Consider the following 23,750-nt stretch of genomic DNA (forward strand, 5'->3'; position numbering starts at 1 on the left):
CATTCCTAGATAAAAAACAAGCCATGAAGCTCAGTGTAGGGAGCTCCCAGCACCCTTCCCTAGGCAGCTGGCTGGCTGCAGTCTGAGTCAGAGCATCTCTGCTCAGGTGAAGTCATTCCTTGGAGCTGCTGAGTGATGTGGGGTGGGAGGAGACTGCAAAGCTCCCTCCTGAGTGACACCGTGCAGCACGTGGTATTTGCTGTCCCATAGGGAAGGAGCTGCAGTGCAGGACTCCCTCCCTGCCTTCATCCTTCCTTCCTTCCTTCCTGCCTTCCTTCCTGCCTTCCTGCCTGCCTTCCTCCCTCCCTCCCTCCCTTCCTCCCTCCCTCCACCCCCAGCTTGTGGGAAAAGGGAAAATCAGCATGGCTGTGTTACAGGGCTGGGGTTAAAGCAGGGACACAGCTCCAGCTGAGAAGAGCTTTGATCTCTCCATTTCTTAACATGGGAGTGGCTGATTTTTTTTTTTAAGCTACTTTAAAGGGGCCTGAAAGCCTCACTGGATTTTCCTACATTTCAAGATGACAAACTGAGTGGGTGAGGCACAGCATCTTGTGCTGTACTAAGACTTCTGTTTTCCTTGAAGCTGAAAGCTTCCATCTGTTGTCACTCACCACAACTTAAACTGGTTCTACCACTAATGCACTGTCACTTAACAGGAGGGCCAGCTGAGGCAGCAGACAGACCTGCCTTGGGCTGGTATGTTGTTAATCTATTCCATATTACAAAGGGGAAGGTTTCCTCTTCCCAGGTCCCTCAAACATGATGCTTTGCTGCTTGTCCCAGTCTTGTTCCCTGATTTGTATCTCTGGACTACCAGGTGGCTGGTCCTGGCAGTTCTCATCTCAGTGACTGGCTCAAGGCTGAGGATGCCAGGGCCTTTCTAGCTAAGTATTTTCCCTGCCCTGATTTAGGAAGCAGCTGAATCAGCCAGGCTGACAATTTAAATGGCAGGCACCTGCCCTCCTCTTCTGGTTTGGGCAAGAGAAACATTTATGAGAATGGGGGAAAGGGGTATTTAACAATCCTGAGAGAGCTGAGTTTTATATGGCAAATTTCAGCTCAAGTATTCAGTAAGGAGCTGGTGAGTTTGAGAAGGGACAGCTGTAATAACAGACACTATTACCAGACCTATTCCAGAAGCCTTACTCATGAAGTTGTAATGACATCAATTTGCTTAAAACATCCAAGTGTGTTGCCAGTGAATTTATAGCTTGTCTAGTTACCATGACAATCCAAAGTTCACCAATATATTCTCTTCTATTTGTTGGCTTTGCTCTACTCTTAGGTTTTGGGTTTTTAGCCTGTTCCCAGTGCGGTTAATGTAACTAGCATTTACTTTAGCCATTCTTAAGTTATGTTTTAAAAAGGAGGGGGTAGAGGTGCAGGTCTTCACTGTAGTGCCAGTTACTGTTTACTGGGAGTGGAATCAGACCCTTTCTGCATTTGCCCTTGGTATGTGACTGAAATAGGAATAGAGAAACATGGTGTAGATCATTTAACTAGAGGGTGTTATCTGTGCCTCTGCTATTAAAGGTTTGGAAGGAGACAAACACTTCAGCCAGAGGCAGGCTGAGGCTTAAGCCTGTTCCACTTGACCCTGTGGTAGATTCATGGAATGGTTTGGGTTGGAAGTGACCCTGAACATCATCTAGTTCTCACCTCCTGCCAGGAGCAGATGACATTTGCCTCAGCAGACCCTTTGGTCTGACACAACACAATTATCTTCTTGACCTTGATGAGATTGTACCATGTACTGAAGAACAGCACCACAGACACTGAGCCTGCAGAGTTCAGCAGGTGTAAACAATCCTTTACCTGCCCATTGCAGACAGTATCCATATGGTCTTCCAGGAACAGCTTTACAGCACATTACCCTCCAGTCCAGGTCCTTAGGATGTGCTGCTGCTCCTCCCTCCCCTTGTCTGACCTTTCCCTCCAGTAAATTGTTAGAGGAAGGCTCAACAAAGGCAGAACTCAAGAAATTAAACTCAACCCCCAACTTCCTGCTTTTGTTCAGTGCCAAAAGCACAGCAGGAATCTCTTCTTTCAAGAGTCCAGGCCTGCTGTTTTTCCTTACTTTGCTCTATGCTGCTCTCTTCCTGTAGGATGGATTGAATTGGGCAACCATTGTTTTCCTCATACTGTGAAAAGAAATCCAATCCTTTAGCAACAGGAGAGCAGTGACCTGCATATTGTGCCCTAAGAAGTTAAATTATGGCACACTTTGGAGGCTGCACTTGTGATAATCACTTTCACATAAACAATTTATATTATTTAGTGCATTTCCATCCTTGTCACACAGCCTGAGCAGCACCTCACATAACTATAGGCAGGGGTTATAGGAGAGATGGCTCAAAAATCACTGAAGATGTTGTCATAATCACAGGATCTCCTGTATGCTCTTTCTGCAGCTCTGAGACAACTGAGAGTCCCTGAATAATTACACAGGATCAGCAAAATGTATCACCTTGCTGATTAACATACCAAAATGATGCCACATATCAAAAGAGCTTGCTTTCTTTGGATAACAACAGCCAACCTGCAAAAGTGGAATTCCTCATTTGCCAGATCAGAAAGACATGGGATCTCCTCATGGCTTCAGTGTAAAAAAACAAGTTCTAAAGCTCAAGGGCCATCAGGCCTCAGAACTCCTTCAAGGATATTTAGGAAGCTAGGCATTAACTGTTAGTCAAACTTGACACTCATTCCCTGAACACTTTAAACAACTAAATTAAACCAATATTCTACTGCTATGTCTAATATCACTTCAAGGGCTGCCTCACTCATGTCTCATCCTAAAAATGAGCATTGTTAGGTCACTGAAAACATCAAAGTGATCTGAGAAGAACCAGCTGGACTTTACCCACAGGAGTCCTGATGTCAAAGTCTTCACCAGCTGGGTTCTTGGAAAGAAGCACACCAAAAGCTGCAGCAGCAGAACAAACTTACGTACTCAACAGTCATTTAATTAAGAAATCAATCACCAGAGGAAGCACAGAACACAGGTTGTGACAAAGGCTGTGTTACAGTGCTTTTCTAGCACTTCTCAGCATCAGTGAGGTGTGTTTATGTGCCTCCAGGCTGGGGCTGGCAGAGCCAGGTTGCCAAGTTCTGCCTCTGCCACACCATGGTACACTGGCACCTCTGCCTTCAGTCATTAATGCCAGTGGTGCATTCAGAATTCACTGGGATCAGAGCACACATTTATATATAAAAGCCAGGCTCTAAATCCCCCTGTTGTAGAAGAACTCTGTTTCTTCTGTAGATGTCAGAATTTCTGGTTCAAGGTCTTCTCGCTTTATCTGCAATGTAGGAAAAAGGGCATCAGCACCACCACAGCCTGCAGAGTGGATGTTTAGTCTTTGTTACTGCATTGCACTTTGCACAAATTCAAGTACTGCATTCAGTGGTTGGGACTTGAGGCTCTTTGTTTATTTGAGGATTTGAGGAATTTTTGTTGTTGTTTTGTTGGATTTTTTTTCTCCAACATTTTCTCTGTGTGCACACATATGGGAACAAATACTTATTATTTTAACACACTGACATTATTTCTGTTCACTATAGAACTACAGAATCATTTAGATGTGAAAAGACCTTTAAGATCACCAAAATCAGCTGCAAATATATTTGAGTGACACACAGGAGAATTTCTGCTGTGGGCTGAGCCATTGGGAAGCCCAAAGGGCATCAGCCAGCCCTAATCTCAGTATATAATTCCTCAAAAGCCCCCTCATTTATGTTCAGTTTGCTTTGTTGTCATAAGAGATAAGGAAATCTAAAAAAAAACTAAATAACTAAAATTCCAGAAAGCTTAGGCAAATAAAAAAAAACACTGAAAATTGCAAGAGAATTTTCTAAGAATATTCAGAAAGAGGAAACAAATGCAGAAAGGCTCTTCTCTCATTTGGCCTTCTCCAAAACCCAAAGTTCAGGAGCTACATCCTCCATTTAGAACCTGCCAGGAAGCCCTTCTATCCCAGGAAACAGATTACACTTCCCAGTTCAGCAAGGGATGTCATGTGTGAGCAGATTTACCTCTCCACTGAGCTCATGCTGACTTTCCAGGAGAGAAAAAATTCTCCTCTACAACCTTCCTTTCTCCTGCAGGACTAAAGGCAGTGCTGGAAGAGCCTTGGCTTAAATCTTCAACATAGTTCTCCTGACCTTGCTTGCTTCAGACTGTTGTGAAAGTCTGACAAATCTACATTGAAAAGTGTAAATATAAATAACACAAAATGCAACTCAGACCTCAGAAGTCCTGTGAGCCTCTGCCTGGTATATGGATCTTCACAAGCAGCCTCTCTGCTGCCCCATTTTAGATGTACCACATTAATCCTGTTGATTTTTTTTTTTTTTTAATATGTGGCCTTCAGATTGCTGGCCATAATTCTGAAAGGCTGATTTAATGTCACAGTAATCTTAAATTAATCAATTTCTGTGAAAGGACTTACCTCCCCACACTGTGAGAACATACTAAATGAGACTGGCAGCATCCCTGCTAGCACTGACATAATCACAGACATCCTCACTGGACCCAAAGCACGAGGATTTTTAACAAATCTTGCTCTGTCCAAGACATTGAAAAAAGTATGTCAGTATATTGCAAATAGCCTGACAATGACACAAAGAGCATTAGCTATTATTTTTCTGGTTAAAATTACATTGAAATTAATAATAATCTAGGCTTATGGTTCCTAAAGATCTTTCCTTACTTTATTTCCTATGTTCTTACTCTTAACTTCCTGTGCTTTCCCTTTGTCTTGTGCTTGCCTGCAGCATTTTCCAAGCTCAGACTGTCAAGATTAAGAAAAAAAGCAGCAAGATCAAAGTGACAAAAGGAGGGAAAGTACATTAATGCTTTAAAGTGTCCCAGTTCCTTGATTAAGATTTTTCTTGCATTCCCTTTCTTTGCACATTTAGTTCCTGTGGGCAGCCCTATTTTGCTTTGTGCAAAAAATTATTACTTGACATATTTAAGGTTTTATTTTACATCTGCATTTGTATTCTGGTAACAAGAGTCCCTTAAGCTGATAGGGAATCAATTTAGGCAATGCCAAATTACCTGACAGAGATGATCCCTGCCTGTACTATTGAAATGACAAAAGCTCAGGACCAAAAGTTCAGGGCAGGCTAAGAACCCTCTCCTAAAGTATACAATGTATTCTTCTTAGGATGCAAGGATTTAAAGTGTTGAAAAGCAAGAACATGTTTTATAATTTGGAAGTTGGGATCCAGCTTTAGTTGCAAATTCAAGTGCTACATTACCTCTTCAAAAATACAAACCTAAGCTAAGTGTTGTGAACAACCTTGATAGAGACATTGGAACCCAAATCTTTAGTTAAGGAACTGGAGGTAAGTAGGTGCTGGAAAACAGCCTGTCAGGGGAGCTCAAACATGTTTCCTGCATGGGAGCAGAGATGAAAACCTCATTCCTGCAAACCCTTGGAGCATGGGTTGAGACATAACCAGATTCACTTAATGATACCAAAAAATCACAGCAGCTGAACAGCAACTTCCCACAGCACCACTTCCACCAAGGCAAGCAATACTGCAAACCCAAGAAAAAACCTGCCAAATGCCAACTGCCAAACTGAAAACCAGAGTAGCAGTGACCAGGCACCCCCAGTCCCCTGCAGTGCCTCTCACCTCTGCACAAAGTACATGAGCACTTCTGGCAGGAAGAACGTTGTCCCAAACAAGACTGCCCTGGACAATGCTGTTTCCATAACAGCCTGCAGGGAGAGAGCAAAACAAGAGGTGTCAAAGCAGTGCTCTGGGCAGCTTCAGACACTGAAGTGCTTTCTTGTCTTATACTCTGGAGTTTAAAGCAACAGGTTAATGAGGGATAATAACATCTATTAGAGGAATTCTTTCTTAAATGGAAATAAGAGGCAAATACTGTGCTTCTGACTGAGAAATTCCTTAAAAGGAAGGTGAAACTACTGATGAGTTTTCCTGCCATGATAATAATTTTGCTGAGACTTGCTTTTTAAACTTCATACAATTGGTTATACCTTCTGGGCATCCTAATTAGCATGTATTAACACTGAAGTTCTCTCTCCAGCTGTCCCCAAATCCTTATGCTCATGCAGTTGTTTCCACAATACAGGGCTTTTCTCTGAGGTGTCCCATCAGAAGATCCAAGAGTCCTGTCTCCTTCTGGAGGTGACCAGAGAAAACAGAAATGTCTGTGCCAGTGTCTCTGGACCTCAGTATATTGGTCTGGGGAGGAAGCCAGCCCTTGATGACACAGAAGTTGTGAACCTGGTTCCAGGGACCTAATCCAAGCCTGCCCACAGATTCAGCACCTGACAAGGGATTCCTTACCCAATATATCCAACTCTATCTACTCTCAGCATCACATTCTGCTCTTAGCAGGGATTGAAACTCAAGTCAAAAAAGGTCTCTGCCCTCTCACCTACCTTCTCCCCAGCCTTCTTAGACACTCCTATAACATTGCCATTCCTGTCCATCACTTCTATCCCATTGTCAAATTCTGGACTTCTCACAATTGCCACAGTAAATGCACTCATCAGACCTGCAGGGTTAAAGGAGATTTTATTTTATAGATCCAAAAGGACTGCCTCAGTAGTGACATTCATAATGATGTGCATTTTACATTTCCAGTTCAGCAGTTCACAACTGAATAACCTGACAGCTTAAAAAGAAACTGCCCCATGAAAATCTACTTGGGATCTGAATCTTTGTTTCAGAAGTTTGAGTGAGATTGGAAAGCTTCAGTCCTAGAAGATGCTTTGTCATTATGGATTCAGAGCTTTAAAATCATTTCCATCCAGCTCAAACCATGAGTACTTTGTCTTCACAGAAAGTGGAAGGATTTCTATTGTGGTTAGGTTTTGTCCTGCTCAGCATAAAATACAGCACAGAAGATAAAATCCTGAAAGCAACAGAAAGGTTGCATCCTGCATTGAAAGGAAGGGCACAGACTGTGAAACTGACCTTGCTTGAAATAAGAAGAGATTGATTGCTTTTTTTATTAATTCTTGTTAGGGCTATTCAATAAATTCATCAGTGTACCAGAGGATGCTTTGCAAATGCTGGACTAACATTAATCAATTACCCTCAGGCTTTTCTCCACATTTAAGAAAATGGAAGCACATTTAACACCTGCTTCTCAAAGGAAGCAAGTCAGAAACCTCTAATGTAAGACCTCAGAAAGATCTGAGTAGACATCTCACATAACCTGAAACAGAGGAGATGATGCATTTAAATTTTATTAATTTTCCCCTAAGAAAGGCCAAAAGTTTCTATAGAAACACAATAATGACATTAAATAGTTAAACTTGTCCTGGTGCAACTTCACCATGGCAGTGAGCTGTTGCAGTAATGAACTGAGTCCCACTTTCCTTGCAAGATTGATAACACCCTGCTGGAACAAGTCTCACTTGCTGCACTCCCAGAGCAATGTTGCACTCTGGTGTCACAGATGTGGCACTGACATCACCTGGTGTGGCACTGCCACTCCTGATCTGTCCTGCTGCTTTCAGATATATGTACTTAGGTCACAGGAGTGCTCTGCAGCTCTGAAACTAAAACCAGCAAGAATCCAGTGAGGCTGGGGGCACTGCAGAGTGAGAGATGCCTCCCACAGAGAGGAGGTGGGCCAGCAAAGGCAGCCAGAGAATGAGCAGTGAGATCACACCTGTGCAAAAGCAAACTCTACAGTCAGACAGGCAAATATCCCTCAGGCCAGCTGCACAATGCACGGTTTGTTTCTACTCACCAAGCAGGGGAGCAGGTAGCAGTTTTTTGACAAAAAGTTGCATTAATGGGCTCTTCAATGTGTAACGATTGGCAAAGGCAAGAGGCAGAGCCTAAGGCATGGAGAGGAAACAGACACCTTCCATTGAAAAATGTGCAACATTTCAGTGTAACAGGTGAGGAAAAGAAATCTGGGACTTAGTAAATAGTTACCATCTATGAAAATAAGCAAACGCCTTGGTTTAACATTCCAACAAAATATATGCATTCTCTAGTTAATGAAGATGTTTGTAATCACTCTTTTACATAAGAACAGAGAACATGATAAATAAGTACAGGACAGCAACAGTGTGAATAAAAAATAAAATAATTGCCTCTGACTAACATTCCTTGGACATTTGTCCAACCACATTGTGTCACATATTCCTCTCTCCCCCAAAGAGAAAATCTGGTTTACTTCTGTATTTTTCCTGATTCTCTGCAGTTTCAGCCCAATTCTATATTCCCATAATACACCTGCAGGAAGTTTCACTTAGGAATGAATGGCCAGGACACCAGCTGGCCCTCAGAGACTCCCCTGAAGGACAAAGAGAAGCAGTCTCATGATGTCCCACAGGCAGGGCTGCCTCCCCAGATTTCTGTAAGCCCTGAGCAATCCTGCACAGCTGTTTTGCCCTGCAGTGGGCAGAGGTGAAACTCCCTCTAACAGAAGCAAGAACAATCACATTTTCCTGCCAGAAGCTTATGAAAATCACTGCTTCACATGGGGGGTGAGGAGAGGCATTACAGAATAATCTACACTTGTGAAGAGTGTCATAATGATACCTGAGCTCATTCTGATGTAGCAAACTCCAGAAACTACAAATTCCTATTCCACCAGAGAGCACAGGGTCAGCTCCCTTCTGGAAGACTAATTTCTCTGAATCCAGTGAAGTATTTTCATGGCTATGCTGTTCCTGGGATTTGAGCAAACACTGTCCAGTACTGATGCTTGCAGATCTCACCACTTGTTTGGAGTTAGATCTCTTCCACAGCACCACATCAAAAACCAGCTACAACACCCCAGTGGCTCCCTCTGTGTTTGTAAACACTGGCCATCCCTCTCACTACCTGTTTGCTAAGCTTGCAAAACAATAAAGAAAATGACACAAGAGGAAGCATCAGGGGAAGCCATGCAAAATAATGGCTGACAGATGATCACAAAGTATTCTTATTCTGAACAATTCTGTGGCAAGAAATCACATTAGAGCATCAGAGCACAGTCCTGAAAGATATCTGGCACTGTGGGTACCTCAGGAGAGCTTGTTAGGAAAGCCACCATTGAGCAAATACTTACACCAACACAGGCTGAATAGGAAATGGCTCCCAAGCCAAGGAAGATCTGCTTTTGATGAAGTGAGTATCCCTAAGGACAGAAAAACCACACTGCATAAGTACATTGTGAAACACTTGCAAATCAAGTTCAAAATGACATTTGCACAATTAAGATGATTACAAAAATAAAAATCAACACTCACTTCAGCCTTTGGGGTGCCATTTCCATTTACCAGAGTGAATGCTGTGGTGTATGTGTGAAACACAAACTGCAGAAATAAGATACTGTAAGAAAAATTGAATTCAGGATTGAAACTAGCAGACCTGTAAAAGTAGAAAGAAAGAGGCAATTACCTGCCAATAAAAAGAATGCCTTGCCTGATGCTGAACAGATGAAACGATGACCTAAGAAGAAAAATGCACAAGAAAATGAGGTTTGAAGAGTGTGGAGCACCAGGAGAACTGCTGAGGTGCCACTGGCAGCAATGTCACAGGCTCCAGCCAGTGTCCAAAGCCATCAGCCTTGGTTCCAGGCTAGCACATTCCCTTGGTAGAAGTGACATGCTCATTTTACTATTCAACAGAAAGCACACAGACATGTATAAAACACAGACACACAGTGGTAAAACATTATGTGCAAGAATATTGCAGCAAGATGCTTTCTTACCCAGAAGAAAAATGCATTTGTGCCTGTGAAGCTTAAATAGATGCAAATGAAATAACTAAGATAACAAAAGTCAATTAAAGAAATGATTGAGAAAGGGTCAGATTGGTTTTGCTGGGGATGTGAATCCTAACTTAGATCTAAGTGATCTATGATCAAAGATTTTAGGAGTTTATTCCCAGCTTTTTCCTCAAATTCAGACAGTGAAAAAGAACTTCAGTTTTAATAAACCACAACCTTTCTTGAGGTTTCAAACTAAAGGTGTGGAACATTTTCAAACAACAAAGTCAATCAAAATAAGAATACAAAATATTGAATAAGAGGAAGGCTGAGAATCTCCAAAGCCTCAGAGAAGGATCAGTAATTCATCTGTATTAGTGGATCAACCACCTTCATTATTAATGCCAGCACTGACTCTAACCACATCTATGAGAGCACATTCAGCTGTAAATATCAAAAAGAAGTATTTCTATTAATTTTACTACTGCTATTAATGAATTTAAGAGCCATCAAGACTTTCATTGTACTTGCTATCAGTGCCATGTAAGTTCTGTATGTGCTGTAATGTCTGTATGGAATGACATATCTCAGGATGTACACTCATAGGCCAAGCCCAAACCCACAGAATCTAAATGAATAAATATGCACATAATTACAGCTAGGAATTTTATGAAAGAAAATGGTGATATTTTTGAGCACGGTAACAAGAGTTTATTTTTATAACTGTGGTAGTTTACTGATAACAGCATTTCCTACTTGTAAATGCACCCTCTACATAAGAAAAAAAATAATATTCTGGGTCTGAGACACAGAACACAAGGCTCCAACTCCTTCCCACTGCAGTTCCAGATTTCTGAGGCTGAACAGACCAAACCCAGGCCTTGCTCTCATTGCTGGTGATCTCACCAGCATACCTGTCCTTCACACATGAACAATCTCTTGGAATGCTGCTGGAGAAGGGTAACTCACAGCTCTGGACTTCCAGGGAGATTCTTTAAGGGCTCAATTCCCAGGTTACTCAGCACTTCCCATAAAACAGATGTCTTTCAAACAGCTTGTGCTGGAGCTACAATAAAGCCCCAAAATTTCTTTCCCTCCCTCCCACCCCTGACTGTGCAAAGCTGGATGCACACAGGGATCTGTCATGATTACTCACCAAGGGAAGAGTTATGGGCATGAAAGCTAAAAAAGAAAGAAAACTTGATCTCAGTAAAAATAACATCTGTGAGTGTAGATGGATGGTCTTGAGCAGAAAATACCCCTTACTTCCCCCATCTATTTCCACCTCCAAGTAAAACACTGCCCACTGCATCACCATTAACTTCAACCCTAAGCTTTATCCCTGACTCCTCACTCAAGAAGCCACAGTCCCTGCTCAGATTTCACAGCCAAAGGGAGTCCTTATGAACTCACCAGGGCTGCTTGGAAACCAAACAACTGACCACCTGTTCAAAAAGAGATATAACAAAAGCTGCCACAGTTGTGATAATGAGCAAATAGCCTCAGTATGGTTATATCTGATTAACAACCTGTGCTGCCTAAACAACACCCCAAGCACTCTTGATCTGTCACCAGAAAGTAAATTCATCCAGCAGCCACAGCTATCAAGGGAAAAACTTAAATTATAGCAGACAGTTAAAGGTGGAGGGATTTAGGAACTCATTCTCCAGAAACAGAGACTAATCAGAGAGTTTCCATTAGATGAGCAAATTATTCCAGGGAGAAATTCCTCAACAGTACCATAGGAATAAATAAATAAACTTTCAACACATATAACAATGCAACTAACAGAAGAGCCTGCTTGCTTTTCTATATACAGTGTCACTGTGGTATCACAGCAGCTTTTACCATGAGCTGATTTTGCTGAGGCTTCACACAAGGGAACCTACCTGGAGGTCTAAATAAAACAGGAATTATCTTGTCTGTATCAGGATGTACACTGGACTTAAAAAGAAAGAAAGAAAAAAAAAAAAAAAAGCAAATTAGAACATCTTTGCCATACTTGAATAAGGAAAAAAAAATCTAAATATTTTGTAAACTTACCAGGCTTAGCAAGAAGGCTTGTTTGGTCTACAACAGTTAGAAAATTAGGTTAGTAATTAAATTTCAGAAGAGGCTGGGTAAAATCTTCTTTCTAAATATATTCTATGATGTTTTCTAATAACTTCTTTTTATACAAAGTGTATATATTTATATAATTATTTATCAATTTAATATATAAATATATTAAATATATATTTATTTATATAATAATTATCTAATTATTTATATATTATTATAGAATATTTAACTATATTTCCCCCTAAAATTTCTCTCCATACACTCCCTGTTGAAATAAAGCACTCACATTCCATGGGCTGTGTAACAGCACCAAAGCACACACTAGGGCAGAACAGAATTTTAAAAGGCTTAAACTAGTAGGTATTTTAAAACATAAAACAACAATTAAATATGGCTAAAAACTTATGTTAAGACTTTAACTGCAGTCCAAAATACCTGATTATTTTGTATGGGCTCACTCTTCTCATTGATTTGTATTAATAACCTGGTTCTCTGTATTTCATTCTGTATTTGAGAAAAAAAAATAAATAAAAACCTCTCAGGTTTCAATATTCTGAGTGCATTACATCAGCTATGAAACACCACAAATACAATCCTAGAAGCACTTGTTCCTCAGCTGAGCAGTGAAAGCAAGAACATACCCAGACAACCAATTCATGATCACAGAAACTTTTAAATTACTGGGACAATTCTGGTGGCACAGCAGGCACAGGCTGAGCAGGCTGAGACGGTGGTGCCATGGTGTCCCTGCTTTGTGTCATCAGATATAGGAGCGCACACACGTGAATTTCTATTCATCTACAACTGTGCAACGCTTCGGCTTGGAAGGGACATTAAATCCCATTCAGAGCCCCCCAGCCGTGGCAGGGACACCTCCCCCGTCCCAGTGCTGCAGGGATGCAGGGGATGCTCCGGGCACTCTGTGTGTGCCCACCCGCCCAGGGAGGGGTTTCTCTGTGCTAAATAGCGCACAGCTCCTCTGTCAGCGCACAGCCACCCTGTCCTGTCGCTGCGTGTCCTCGGCCCGAGCTCCTCCCCGGCTCCCCGCAGCCCCTCGGGCCCCCAGGTCACAGCGGCTGCTGCAAACCCCCCGATTCCCTTTCCCTGCAGCGACCCCACGCCACAGCTCGCCCATCGCCCGCCGCACTCACCGGCGACTTGAGGAGCAGCAGCGGATCCAGGGCGTCCACCCAGAGGAGGAACCTCTGGAAGAACGACTGAGGGAGACACATTGGAGAGAGACGCGGCGTTATTCCGGCCCTTCCCCGAGCACGCCCCGTCCCCGCGTCCCCGCGCTGCCCACCTGCCCCTCCGCCCTCCAGTAGCGCAGGGTGCCGTCCATGGCGCCGCGGCACCGGAAGCGCGGCCGGGCCGGGCCGGGCCGCTGCCGCACGTTCCGGCCGCGCACGGAGCCCGCGCGGAGGTTCCGCTGCCCTTCCAGCCCTTCCCCGTGGCCTTGTCCCTTTTGCGGTAATCGATAAACGATTCGTGTTAATACAAGTTTGGAGTTTGTATAAACCAGGATACTGAAAATAAGAAAAGAACTTGGACTTAGATAAAGGGAAACACATGATTAAACCCACTCTGTTTAAATCCCTGTTATTAATATTGCGTATACCAGCTTGTTTTCCATAGTCTGAAAGGTTTTTGCAGAATCAGATTTCCTGCCGTTGTGGGATCAATCACAAACTATCTGCTAAAGATCAGACTGCCCACTTCTCCTGTTTTTATCTACCAAGACCTGATGGTTCCATGGCCAATTGTCCCCAGAGCTGCCCCAGGGAAGTTTGGAAGTTTCTTTGACCACCACTGCTTACCCTGCAGAATTACTATAACAAAACAATAACGATTACTACAAGGAAATCCATCCTATAAAAATGGAGCTGCAAACCAAGTTGAGTGGCACATGGAGTGGGCAGTGACCCCGCATGTTCTGTCTATAGAAAAAAAACAATCTAAATTTTCCTGAATATCGAGACTTTGTTTCACATTTGTAACACAAAACAACCAAACCCAGGGACTGAAAAGATTTGCAGGTAGTGGAAGCTGCAGCATCAGAAAGCACAACACTTGAGTCTCAATTTTCAATCCTTTGTTCCATTGGAGCATTGATCCCCATTATAAAGCTGATTTAGGAATCAGCACTTTGCTCAGAGGGACAGAAAATGGGTGGAAAAGAGAAACCCACTGAGTGTTGTACTGATCTCTGCAGCCCCCAGGACTTTGTGTAGAGGCACCTGTGAACTGCTGCCAACAAAGGGGCACTGAACACACCCCATTCCTCAGAACAGAGAAACGGGAAAGGGGAAGAAAAGCAAAGCACCACACCTGCTGCCAGGCCACGTTAACATTGTTTTATTATAGCCAGAGAGATGCTACACCACTTTCAAGCAGTACAAGAATCTAAGCAAATTCAAGTGAAAGAAAATTTGCATTAAGCTCCAGTAAGTGCACTGTGGGGGTTCAAGTTTTTACCATCTCCCAAACAAAATTTAATTTCACGCTTGTTAGTGCTCCTGAGAAGCTGCACTTTTTATTTTCAATGGCACATATTTATATTCACTCCATGTTTTAGTGCATTTACACAAAAACCCAATAACTTTAAAATTATTTTTTACATTCATCTCTTCCTCTGCAAAATTCATTGCAAATAAACCATGTATCAAAACTTTATCCTTGTATTGTTTCAAACTTTTTTTTTTTGACAGAATTTTATGTTGCATCAGAAAACTAAATGCAGGACATTTTCTGCTCCAAAACTAGTTAAAGAGGGAAAAGCCAGTGAAAGACCACTGTAACTTATGTAGTCATCACATTCAAGATGATGAATGCTCACAGAAACCCATGAAACTGAGGTTGCAGAAGACAGGGGAAAGCCTTAGTTCTACCCTTTTTAAAGCAAGACAAGGGAGTCAGTAAATATTTCAGCATTTAATTTCTTGTTAAACATGACAAAACAAAACCTTTTATTATTAATTTTTACAATCAGAGCTGTTTTCCTCATGTGGATGAAACTGAGAGTTTTGCCCACATAGTTGAATGTTTATTTGTTCACTTTTTCAAAATATTCTTTTGAACCTTCTGGACTTGGTTTGATCTGTCAAGAAAAGAAAAGTTTAAATTATTATTTGGTACAATATAATAAGTATGATGTAACTTTAGTTATTACAGGTACAATAAAAAAAGTTACAGGTTTGATACTTTATCCAAGAAAATCCATGTATAAAAACAGTCATCTATTTGTTTCTGCACTTGGCTGAAAAACAAAAGCCTAGATTGTGTACAACTCCTACCTGAAAATTTTAAGTACAAACCGCATTTTTCCTGTCAAATTACAACACATTAAATAAATAAAAAATCTGAACTTAATTAACGAGAGTCCAAGTTTTGGACACAATTTGCATCACCTAAAAGAAAACCAGTAACTTTCTTCACAGAAATCCTAAACTTACAATCAGACAAAAGGACTAAACTGGCCTAACTGCAACAATCTTTGTGTTTAGAGGCAGAGATTCAGCCAAGCACCTCCCAGGTGAGTGGATGCCAGCCTCCAGAGCAGCAGAGACAGGCCAGAGCCCACCTTTAGGAGGCTCTGTTGAGCCTCCAGAGCAGCACTCACCGTTGGGGAGTTGGGAGTCCAGTTGGCTGGGCACACCTCCCCGTGGGTCTCCACGAACTGGAACGCCTTCACCAGGCGCAGCGTCTCCTCCACGCTGCGCCCCACCGGCAGGTCGTTGATGCTCAGGTGCTTGATGATCCCGTTTGGGTCAATGATGAACAGACCCCTGCAATGCAGCTGGAGTTTAGGGAAGGCAAAGTGCATTCCAAGCCCAAACATAAGGAACTGGATGTATAATTTCAGCAAGGAAGTTATCCCTAGTTACAGGTAGCATTTGGTGTCTTGTTAGGGAAGTGATCCCCTGCTATGGTACTGTGAAGTTACAGAGTATGCATAAAGATTATTTAATCCAGACAAAGTTTTTTTGTATTCAAAACTGAAAAGCTGGCATCCTGCCCATGTCTTTTTGGTCAAATCTGTAGGTACTGAGTGAAGAGCTGCTTGTGCATTATGCTACAAAATTAAATCCTGTTGAATACGAGTATTTGTGAAAATCAAAGTCCCAATCTTATCATACTAATTAAGTTAAATCTGTCAGTGAATAAATGTCAAAAATTCCTGATCCAAAGAGATCAGAAACTAAAGGTCTCCAGAAGATTCCTACTCAATCCACTGTTTCACAGGGACTACAATGGAAAAAAAGTAACTGCTGCTTTTTTTCCTTAATGACATGGAGTTCTCTCCCTCTCCCAGAGCAGAAGAGCTGACTTTTCCCTCACACATTTTCAGAGAGGCCTGAAAATTCTCAGTTTCATGGCCAAAATGGCCAGGAGCCCTTTCCTAAGGTAGGATCCAGCCATCCTGCAGCACAAGGCATCTCACAGTCTTCACCTGACACCATTTCCCTGCAGGAGGGGACAGTGTGCCTTGTGCTGGTTGGATTGGGTTGTGTCCCAGCCCAGCAGTGGAACCTTACCTCAGTGCTATGCCAGGTCCTTCCAGCAGCACCCCATAATCACGGGAGATCTTTTTGGTGAGGTCTGACAGAATTGGAATATTCATTTTGCCCAAACCGCCGCTCTAGAGAACAGAGTAAGATTCCACTTGGTTACAAAATTCTCCATGGGATCATCCTTCCTGAGCTGCTGGACTCCATGTCCTTGAGGGCACAGTAACAACACAACCACAGCATCTGCTCCATCAAAGTAACCAAGTGTGTGCAGTGTTGCTTGGGTTTGCTTTGTTTGTTTTGAAGTAGTCAGTTTGTTTCTTTAGAAAGCAAAAATGTCTTTTGCATTGAGCATTTTAGAATTGCTTATTTTGATGGTAAGAAGCAACAGCCATAAATTTTCAGAAAATCTTCCTTTGTATCCTATTCAGAAGCTTTGAATAGAAAAAATTATACTACATATTTAAGTGTTAAGAATTAAATAGGATGAAAACATGGTGGGGAGGGAAGGGAAACAAACATGTGAACCAACTAACTTTGGAGCACACATCTGAGGAGGAACAACTGAGGGAGCTGAGGATATCTGGCCTGGAGAAAAGGAGGCTCAGAGGTGACTTTATCACTCTCTACAACTACTTAAAAGTGGGTGTAGCCAAGTGGGGTTAAGCCTCTTCTCCCAGAAGGGACAGGACAAGAGGAAATGGCATTAAATTGCACCAGGGGAAGTTTATATCAAATACTATCAACAATTTCTTCACAGACTGTCAGGCATTGGAACAGGCTTCTCAGGTCATTTATTAAAAAAATGTGGATGTGGCACTTGAGGACATAAGTTATTGGTGAACATGGTGATTGTGGTGGTGAGTTAGACTTCATGGTGCTAGAGGTCTTTTCCAACCTTAACAATTCTGTGATTCCAAACACAATGCTCCTACCAGCATACTAAAAAAGTCAGAGTTATGCTGCTCTATTCAGTGCACTTTTTTTTTGTTTTGCCTCCCATAAATCCATTTAAATACTATTTGAAGAATCATACAAGATTTTTTTTCAGTTTTGCCACATATTGAGACTGCAAGAGAGATAAGCTCTCTAACCTTGAAACAAGGCTGGAATTTGTTGGCTTTGCTATTCTTGGCATCATCAGTGAATCACTGTGTAATCTCAGCCACTCAGACCCTGATCCTGCAAACACTTGTCAGCAACAGAGTTCCCTACAGACAGAAACCAAGGCTTCAGCTTCTCTGGGTGTCAGTTTCCTGCCTGTGCCACCATGGAATTCTTTCCACCTTGTTCAGGGTGTTTTGATCCTTATGGGTCCCTTCCAACTCAGAACAGTCTGTGCATCTGTAAAATATTATGTGCATGACTGACATCCCCTGAACACCTTTGGGATAAAGCTGTGGAAACAGGCCACAGTCAGAGTGCTGAGCTTTGAACAAAGCATGCAGAAAAGAAATACCCTTGACAGGCTCAGCCAAGGTGTATTAAATCCAGCAAACTCTCCTCCCTCCCCTGCATGTCCCTGTGGTGCCAGATGACACCCAGCCTGCAGCACTACCGTACACTGCTGTCCCCACAGGCTGGGACTGATGGCACAGGCACTGCTGCACCTTCCTGGGACACCCGTGGTTCTCTGCAACTACCTCAACCAGGGAGAGGCTTCGTGCCATCAAAAGCACATATTTTTATATACAGCTGAAAGAGGCTACTCTCCAGGAAAAGGCTGTTTTCATCACTTTCCTTTCCTAAAGAAAGCAAATAACCCCCACTTGTACTGCAAGAGTGGAACCCTTTCAGCAAGTGAGTTAATGATACAAGTGCTCCAATAAACTGGTGGTTCCTTTGCTTCCAACCTGAAGCCACCACTGTTGGGTAATTGTCAACAGTAACTACTGAACAGCAGCTGCACCTTTTCTGTGATAGTTTTTGTGCATTATCAGCTGTCACAGGCACTTTGGGACAGTGACATGTAAACTGAGCATTTGTCTTTTGAGATAAATGTACAAGGATACAATGTTACCAACATAAGCATCATCACAGCAAAACAAGTTAAAAACCCAAACCAAATAATTAAGAGAAAGAAAACAAAAGACAGAGATCAGAATTATGTCATCAAATGTAGAAGTTGACTGCATAGGACTTCAGGAAATTATTAAAAATCAGCATTGGCACAATTATTTATTCAACTCCTGTTCTCTGGAGCTCTTGTGAAAAGAAACCAAACCATCAGAGAAAGCCTAAAAAGATACTCCATTCCTACCTTTCGTGGCGTGTTTATCCAGGCCAGATGAGTAAAATGAGAGTCCACTGAAACTGCCACCACGTCACAGTTCACGTCACGAAATTCATTTGCTTTGTTGCTAAAAGCCACAATTTCCGTGGGGCAGACAAAGGTGCTGGTGGGAAGACAGATCAGGCTGTAATAATTCTGCCATATTCTCTAAGACTCTCATGTGTGTTTCTAGGCACTAATGCAGTAAAGGGTTTTCTTTAGACTGATAATTTCAGCCATGTTTCCTGCTCATGATTAGTTTCAGTCTCAAATGAACAGTCACATAGCTGGGGCACCAGTTACCTTCTCTGAGTTCTAGATACATTCCTTATAAAGATGGAAAATCTGTCTCTGCTAGAGATTCTCCATATAGTTTTTGGAGACTATAGCAGAAAGATGTGCAGGTTAAACCCTTTTCCATGTGTGCCCACATGCACCAGGATGCTCTTGGTGATTCAAGGCTTCTGAGCAGCGTGACCCCATCCTGTCACGCTTTGCCTTGGAGCCATGTAGCTGCAGTTCTGCTGGCCTTGCTGCTTCAAGGACAGAGTCTCCAAACTGCAAGGAAATGCCCTCACCCCCGGGATCTGACTGTAACAGGAACCACAGCCAGCCCGATGCAGTCCCTGGGCTGGAAGATGCTCTGCAGCCGCCCTGCTCACTGCTTTAACACACAACGGCCCCCAATGTTATCAGCACACTCTAGGAACAGGCACATCTGCTCTGCAAGACCGGCCCAAATCAGCAACAACCAGAACGACCCGCAGCGCTGGTGATGACCTTCAGCAGGGCAGAAGGGCCATCGGGAAGGGGACAAACCGCACTCACAAATCCAGGGGGTAGAAGAAGAGAACCAGGTATTTCCCCTTGAAATCATCCAGGCTCAGCTCCTTGAACTCCCCGTTAACGACGGCGGTTCCCTTGAAGGCCGGGGCGTGCTGGGTGACGGCGGCGAGCCGCGCGGAGCCTGCGGAGCGGAGAAGGCAGAGCTGCGGGCCGGGCCCGGGGCGCTGCCGGGCCGCGTCCCCCGCACACCCCGCCGCACTTACCGAGGCTGAAGGCGCGGCGGGCGCAGGCCGCGGGCAGTGCCGTGCCCCTGCTGCCGGCGGCGGCCACGGGCACCTGCGGGGACAGGGAGGGAAGGTGAGGGCGGAGCGGGGCCGCGGCGCTCCCGGCCGGCCGCAGTCACTCACCGCGGCGCGGAGCAGCCTCCCCAGCGCGGCGGCCATGTCGAGCGGGGCGGAGCGGGGCGGAACCGGCGGGGCGGAACCGGCGGGGCGGCGCGGAACGCGGGATCGGTCGGGCTGGGAAAGGCGGCTGGGACCCTGCGGTCTGACCTTTGGTCGGCCAGCGGGCAACCGGACCGTGCACGGAGGGGCACGTTCAGTCTTTTCTTGAAGACTTCCAGGGACGGTGACTGCACCACGTCCCTGGGCGGCGCATTCCAATGTCTAATCACTCTTTCTGAAAAATTCTTCCTAATGTCCAACCTAAACTTCCCCATGCACGGCTTGAGCCATGTCCTTTTGCCATTTGTTACTGGGGATCAGAGCCCGACCCGACCCCTCCTGTCAGGGAGCTGTGGTGAATGCTAAGCTCTGCCCTGAGCCTCCTCCAGCTGAACACCCCCAGCTCCCTCACCTGCCCCTCACAGGATTCGTGTCCCTCCGGCTCCGTTCCCTTCTCTGGAGCTGCTCCAGCACCTCGGTGTCCCTGCAGAGCTGCGGGCCCAGCGCTGGACACAGCGCCCGAGGCTGTGCCCGGGCTGAGCCCCTCGGCCCGGCCTCGCCGGTGTGTGCTGTGTGCTGGTACAGCCCGGCTTGTGCTCACAAACCTTCCACAGACACGCTTACAACTGGCTCTGACTGCTGAACTCACTCTATTGTAGCTACAGAATCCCAGAGTATTCTTAGTTGGAAGCAATACACAAGGGCAGCTCCTGGCCCTGCCCAGGACACCGCCACAGTCTCACCCTGTGCCTGAGAGTTGTCCAAACGCATCTCGAGCTCTGTCAGGCTTGGTGCTGTTCCCGCTTCCACTGGGAGCTCATTCCAGCACCAAATCACTCTCTGTTATTTCCAAACCCTGGTGGTTTTTCTAACACACAACCTAAACCTCCCTGACTCAACTTCAGGCCGTTCCCTCGGGTCCTGGCACTGATCTCCATGGAGCAGAGATCGGTGTCTGTCCCTTCTCTTCCTCTCACAAAGAACTTGTAGGCTGCAATGTTTTGTCCCCAGGCTGAACACAGCAGGTGCCCCCAGCCACTCCTCATACAGCATCCCCCCAAAGCCCTTCATCATCTTTGCAGCTCCTGGCATCTTCCTTCGTGCTCCTTCATTTAAACACTTAAACCAAGCTGAACCCAGTTTCTCTTCCGGGTTTTAGTAATTTCTGCTTTTGTATATTTATTAATATCCATGACATTTTAGAAAGGGCAGACTTGGTGAACTAGAGAAGAGCCTGGTTCTGCTAGCAGGATAAGCTCAGCCATCAGCATTGGGGGGCAAAGCCAAAGGCAGCCAGAGCAATGTCATCTACCCCTGGGATGAACCCAATGAATGCTAAACCTGCACTTCTGAACTTATTCCTGGTGCTGATCCACCTGCCTGGTCCAGTGAACCCTCTGAGCCTTCAAAAGAGGGAGGATTGTGTTCAACCCACCTGCTAGGTTGATAATTGGCTGCTATTAACTCTCTACTATGACTAGGAATTGTTTGGACCAGTATTAGTTGTTGTCCAAAAGTGTTTTAACATCATGACAAATTGCAGTCATTGGCATCTTGAATTTATTAATCCAGCTGGAAATGTGGCTCTGAAAATCTTCTTCAAAAAAAAAAATTCCTAGCAGAGCAGCCAGAATAATGTTATGTCCTCAAAACATGAAAGTGGAAGTGAGTAAACAATTTGTACATGAGAAGGTGTGTCAGATAAGGTGTGGGTAAACTGTGCCATAGTCTGCAGCCTTGGATTAGGAGAGGGAAGGGGTGATTGTGGAGACTGTGACCAGGTGGGGTGTGGGAGGTGTTTGTGCCACTGCTGAGGGCTGCAAGCAGAGCAGTGAAGCTGAGCCTGGCACACCTGTGAGCAGTGCTGTAGGTGGAGAGCAGCAGAACCATCAGCCATTGCCTGGGCTGATTCTTTTCAGAGCAGTGCAGGATGGCATGATTGTGTTTGTGTCTGACACCTGGCACATGCCCTCGGGCACAGAGACGTGCCCTGGGGCTGGGCAGCAAATTGTGTGCCCAGGGGTGGCCGGGTTCTTTCCCTCGGCTGTGGGAGCTGCATTGTGGCATCCAGAAAAGGGCAATTGCTCGGATTTCCTGAGGATGGCTGTCTCATCCACACATGATTATTCACAAAACTTCTAAGTTGATGTATTCTAAATCAATGCCCTTCCCCCCCCATCCCCGGAAAGTTATATTTGTTTAAAACTCTTTGTTTAAACTCTTGGCTTGCAGGTGAGGAAATATTGCTCATGCTTTGTTATGTAGGCAGTGTAATTCAGCTTCTCAGACCTCTGTGCAAAAACTGAACTACTGCCATTTAATGGGGGGTATTTTCCATTTTGCTTTTGCAAAATGAGCATCCCTGCAATCTGAAAAATGGACCTTGTCACTGCCAAAGTGCACCTGATAAAATTGTTCCTTTTTCCTTAGCTCTGGCTCTGGCACAGGGAGCAGCTGCTAAACCTGGTTCTTATTGACATCCAAAGCTCAAAATCAATCTACTGAGTGCACATCTTTTTCCAAATCTTGTTGGTTGTCTCCTTTGCTGTCTTTAAGCCTGATGCAAATTGAGATGTGAAGCTGGTGAAAGACTCTCTAGAGATTTCAGCAGGCTTTAAGGAGAAGTTGGTTTACAAGGTGCAGAGTAGTCCATAAGGCACTTGAATAGATAATGGGAGATGTAAATGTTCTTTTTGATTAGGATACTTCTCTGCCTGCTCTCATTTTGTGGCTCTCTTTTCCAATCTGGGAATAGTTAACTATGTCTTTCTGGTGAAAACCTACAAGATCAGTTGATAAAAAATACTAGATAATGCTTGTATGTTGTTTCCATTATTGTTTTGTAAGTGTTAGATTTTAAGGAGCTCTTTGAAAGATCATCCTTTACACAACAAAATTTTAGGGGAAAAGTAGCTGTTTCTCTCTAAACTTGATGAAAAAGATAAGCAAATCCCAAATCAGAACTGCTACTGTGGATCATTCAGGGGCAAATTCTGTACAGAGCGTGGCACACATATGTCTGCTCGTTTAAAAATAAAATCTGCTCATCTTCTAGAAGGTTATGTTATTCCATGTGCACAAATGCAGTAACAATCATTTGTCCTCCACCTTGAGGAAATAGATAACTGAAAAAGAGGCTGGGAAGTGGAAAAAAAACCAACAGAGGAGTAAGCATTTTTATCTAAACCAAAGCAAAAAGTTTGGCTTCGGCAACACGATGCATCACCCCGTGACTGTTGGTAGATGGCAGCCTCTGTCCTTGCACACAGGGCTGCTGGAAAATATTCCAGCTGCCTGCAAATGCTCTCACAGGCCTGTGAGCTCCCACCTGCTGATACCCAAGCAAGAGAAGAAATTTGCCCATTCGTAGCAATAAGTTTCAGAAGCAATTCCAATCACAATCCAGCTTAGGGCTAATCATGAACGGGCTTTACAGCATCAATTAAGAGTTAGACCGTGGATTTAGGAGATAGCTGCTGTTGGAATAGGTTTCCAATTGATAAGAACAGGCAAAAGCCTTTCTGACATCTGGTTCAGTGGGGGTCTTCTCCTTCCATTTGGAGGTGGCCGTGCTGTGGCCGTGCTGCTTTCTCTGGTGCAGGGTAGAGCTGGGTGTGTTGCTGCTGTGTTCTGGCTGGAGCTGTGCGAGCCCACCCTGCCGATGAGTCATCCTTGGAGTGGCTCAGAATATCACACTGTGCCTCGCTGCCTCCCTGTTCCTCTTACACTGATGCATTTGGGTCTCGCTCGCTGTTGGCGTTTCATTTACAAACCTCGCTTTTCCCATAGAGGAAAGATGGCTGCCAGCCCTGCTTTACCCTGATCTTCAGCACTTTTAGGTTTTTAGGAGCCTCTCCTGAAGGACTTCAGATGGAAATTTTAAAGCATATTTTTTAAAGCACCTTAGAAAGCACATTTTTCAGAATATGAAATTTTTATGGTAGCCTCTCCCTTTTATTTTTTTCCCCTTCCAATATTAG

The 23,750-nt window shown here is 44.1% G+C and overlaps 2 protein-coding genes across 3 annotated transcripts; both read right to left on the reverse strand.

The window, feature by feature from the left end:
* Positions 1-783: 783 nt before the first annotated feature.
* On the reverse strand, positions 784-13,117 carry SFXN4 (sideroflexin 4). 2 transcript variants are annotated; one of them, XR_013775030.1, is made up of 15 exons: positions 13,065-13,117; positions 12,913-12,978; positions 12,197-12,265; positions 11,744-11,770; positions 11,590-11,644; positions 10,857-10,882; positions 9,391-9,441; positions 9,240-9,305; positions 9,059-9,127; positions 7,745-7,835; positions 6,423-6,538; positions 5,647-5,732; positions 4,452-4,566; positions 4,036-4,201; positions 3,183-3,302 (listed from the first exon to the last, which is right to left on the reverse strand). XR_013775030.1 is itself a non-coding variant. In XM_079312100.1 (14 exons), exons 1-14 carry the CDS (start codon positions 13,101-13,103, stop codon positions 3,225-3,227), a joined length of 954 nt encoding a protein of 317 aa, XP_079168226.1. In that variant the 5' UTR covers positions 13,104-13,117; the 3' UTR covers positions 784-3,224. The 2 variants fall into 2 exon arrangements, 1 of the variants encoding a protein (XP_079168226.1); XM_079312100.1 differs by lacking the exon at positions 4,036-4,201 and having other exon boundaries at positions 784-3,302.
* A 1,608-nt stretch (positions 13,118-14,725) lies between these two features.
* Positions 14,726-19,798, reverse strand: PRDX3 (peroxiredoxin 3). Its single transcript, XM_079313148.1, has 7 exons — positions 19,735-19,798; positions 19,591-19,663; positions 19,370-19,508; positions 18,530-18,665; positions 16,297-16,400; positions 15,381-15,546; positions 14,726-14,858 (listed from the first exon to the last, which is right to left on the reverse strand). The coding sequence occupies exons 1-7, from the start codon at positions 19,768-19,770 to the stop codon at positions 14,805-14,807; spliced, it is 708 nt and encodes a 235-aa protein (XP_079169274.1). The 5' UTR covers positions 19,771-19,798; the 3' UTR covers positions 14,726-14,804.
* Positions 19,799-23,750: the final 3,952 nt, after the last annotated feature.

The sequence above is a fragment of the Erithacus rubecula genome (genome assembly GCF_903797595.1).
Source record: "Erithacus rubecula genome assembly, chromosome: 9".
Classification (NCBI taxonomy): domain Eukaryota; kingdom Metazoa; phylum Chordata; class Aves; order Passeriformes; family Muscicapidae; genus Erithacus; species Erithacus rubecula.

Coding starts and splice junctions, on each gene's coding strand:
- SFXN4 (XM_079312100.1), bottom strand. CDS start 13,103: ATGGACGGCACCCTGCGCTACTGGAGGGCGGAGGGGCAG. Junction 12,979..13,064: donor ACTGGAGGGCGGAGGGGCAG/GTGGGCAGCGCG, acceptor TGTCTCCCTCAG/TCGTTCTTCCAGAGGTTCCT. Junction 10,883..11,589: donor TGTTTTATTTAGACCTCCAG/GTAGGTTCCCTT, acceptor TTTCTTTTTTAG/CTTTCATGCCCATAACTCTT.
- PRDX3 (XM_079313148.1), bottom strand. CDS start 19,770: ATGGCCGCCGCGCTGGGGAGGCTGCTCCGCGCCGCG. Junction 18,666..19,369: donor TTCTTCTACCCCCTGGATTT/GTGAGTGCGGTT, acceptor TCTTCCCACCAG/CACCTTTGTCTGCCCCACGG. Junction 15,547..16,296: donor GGACCTGGCATAGCACTGAG/GTAAGGTTCCAC, acceptor GCTGCATTGCAG/GGGTCTGTTCATCATTGACC.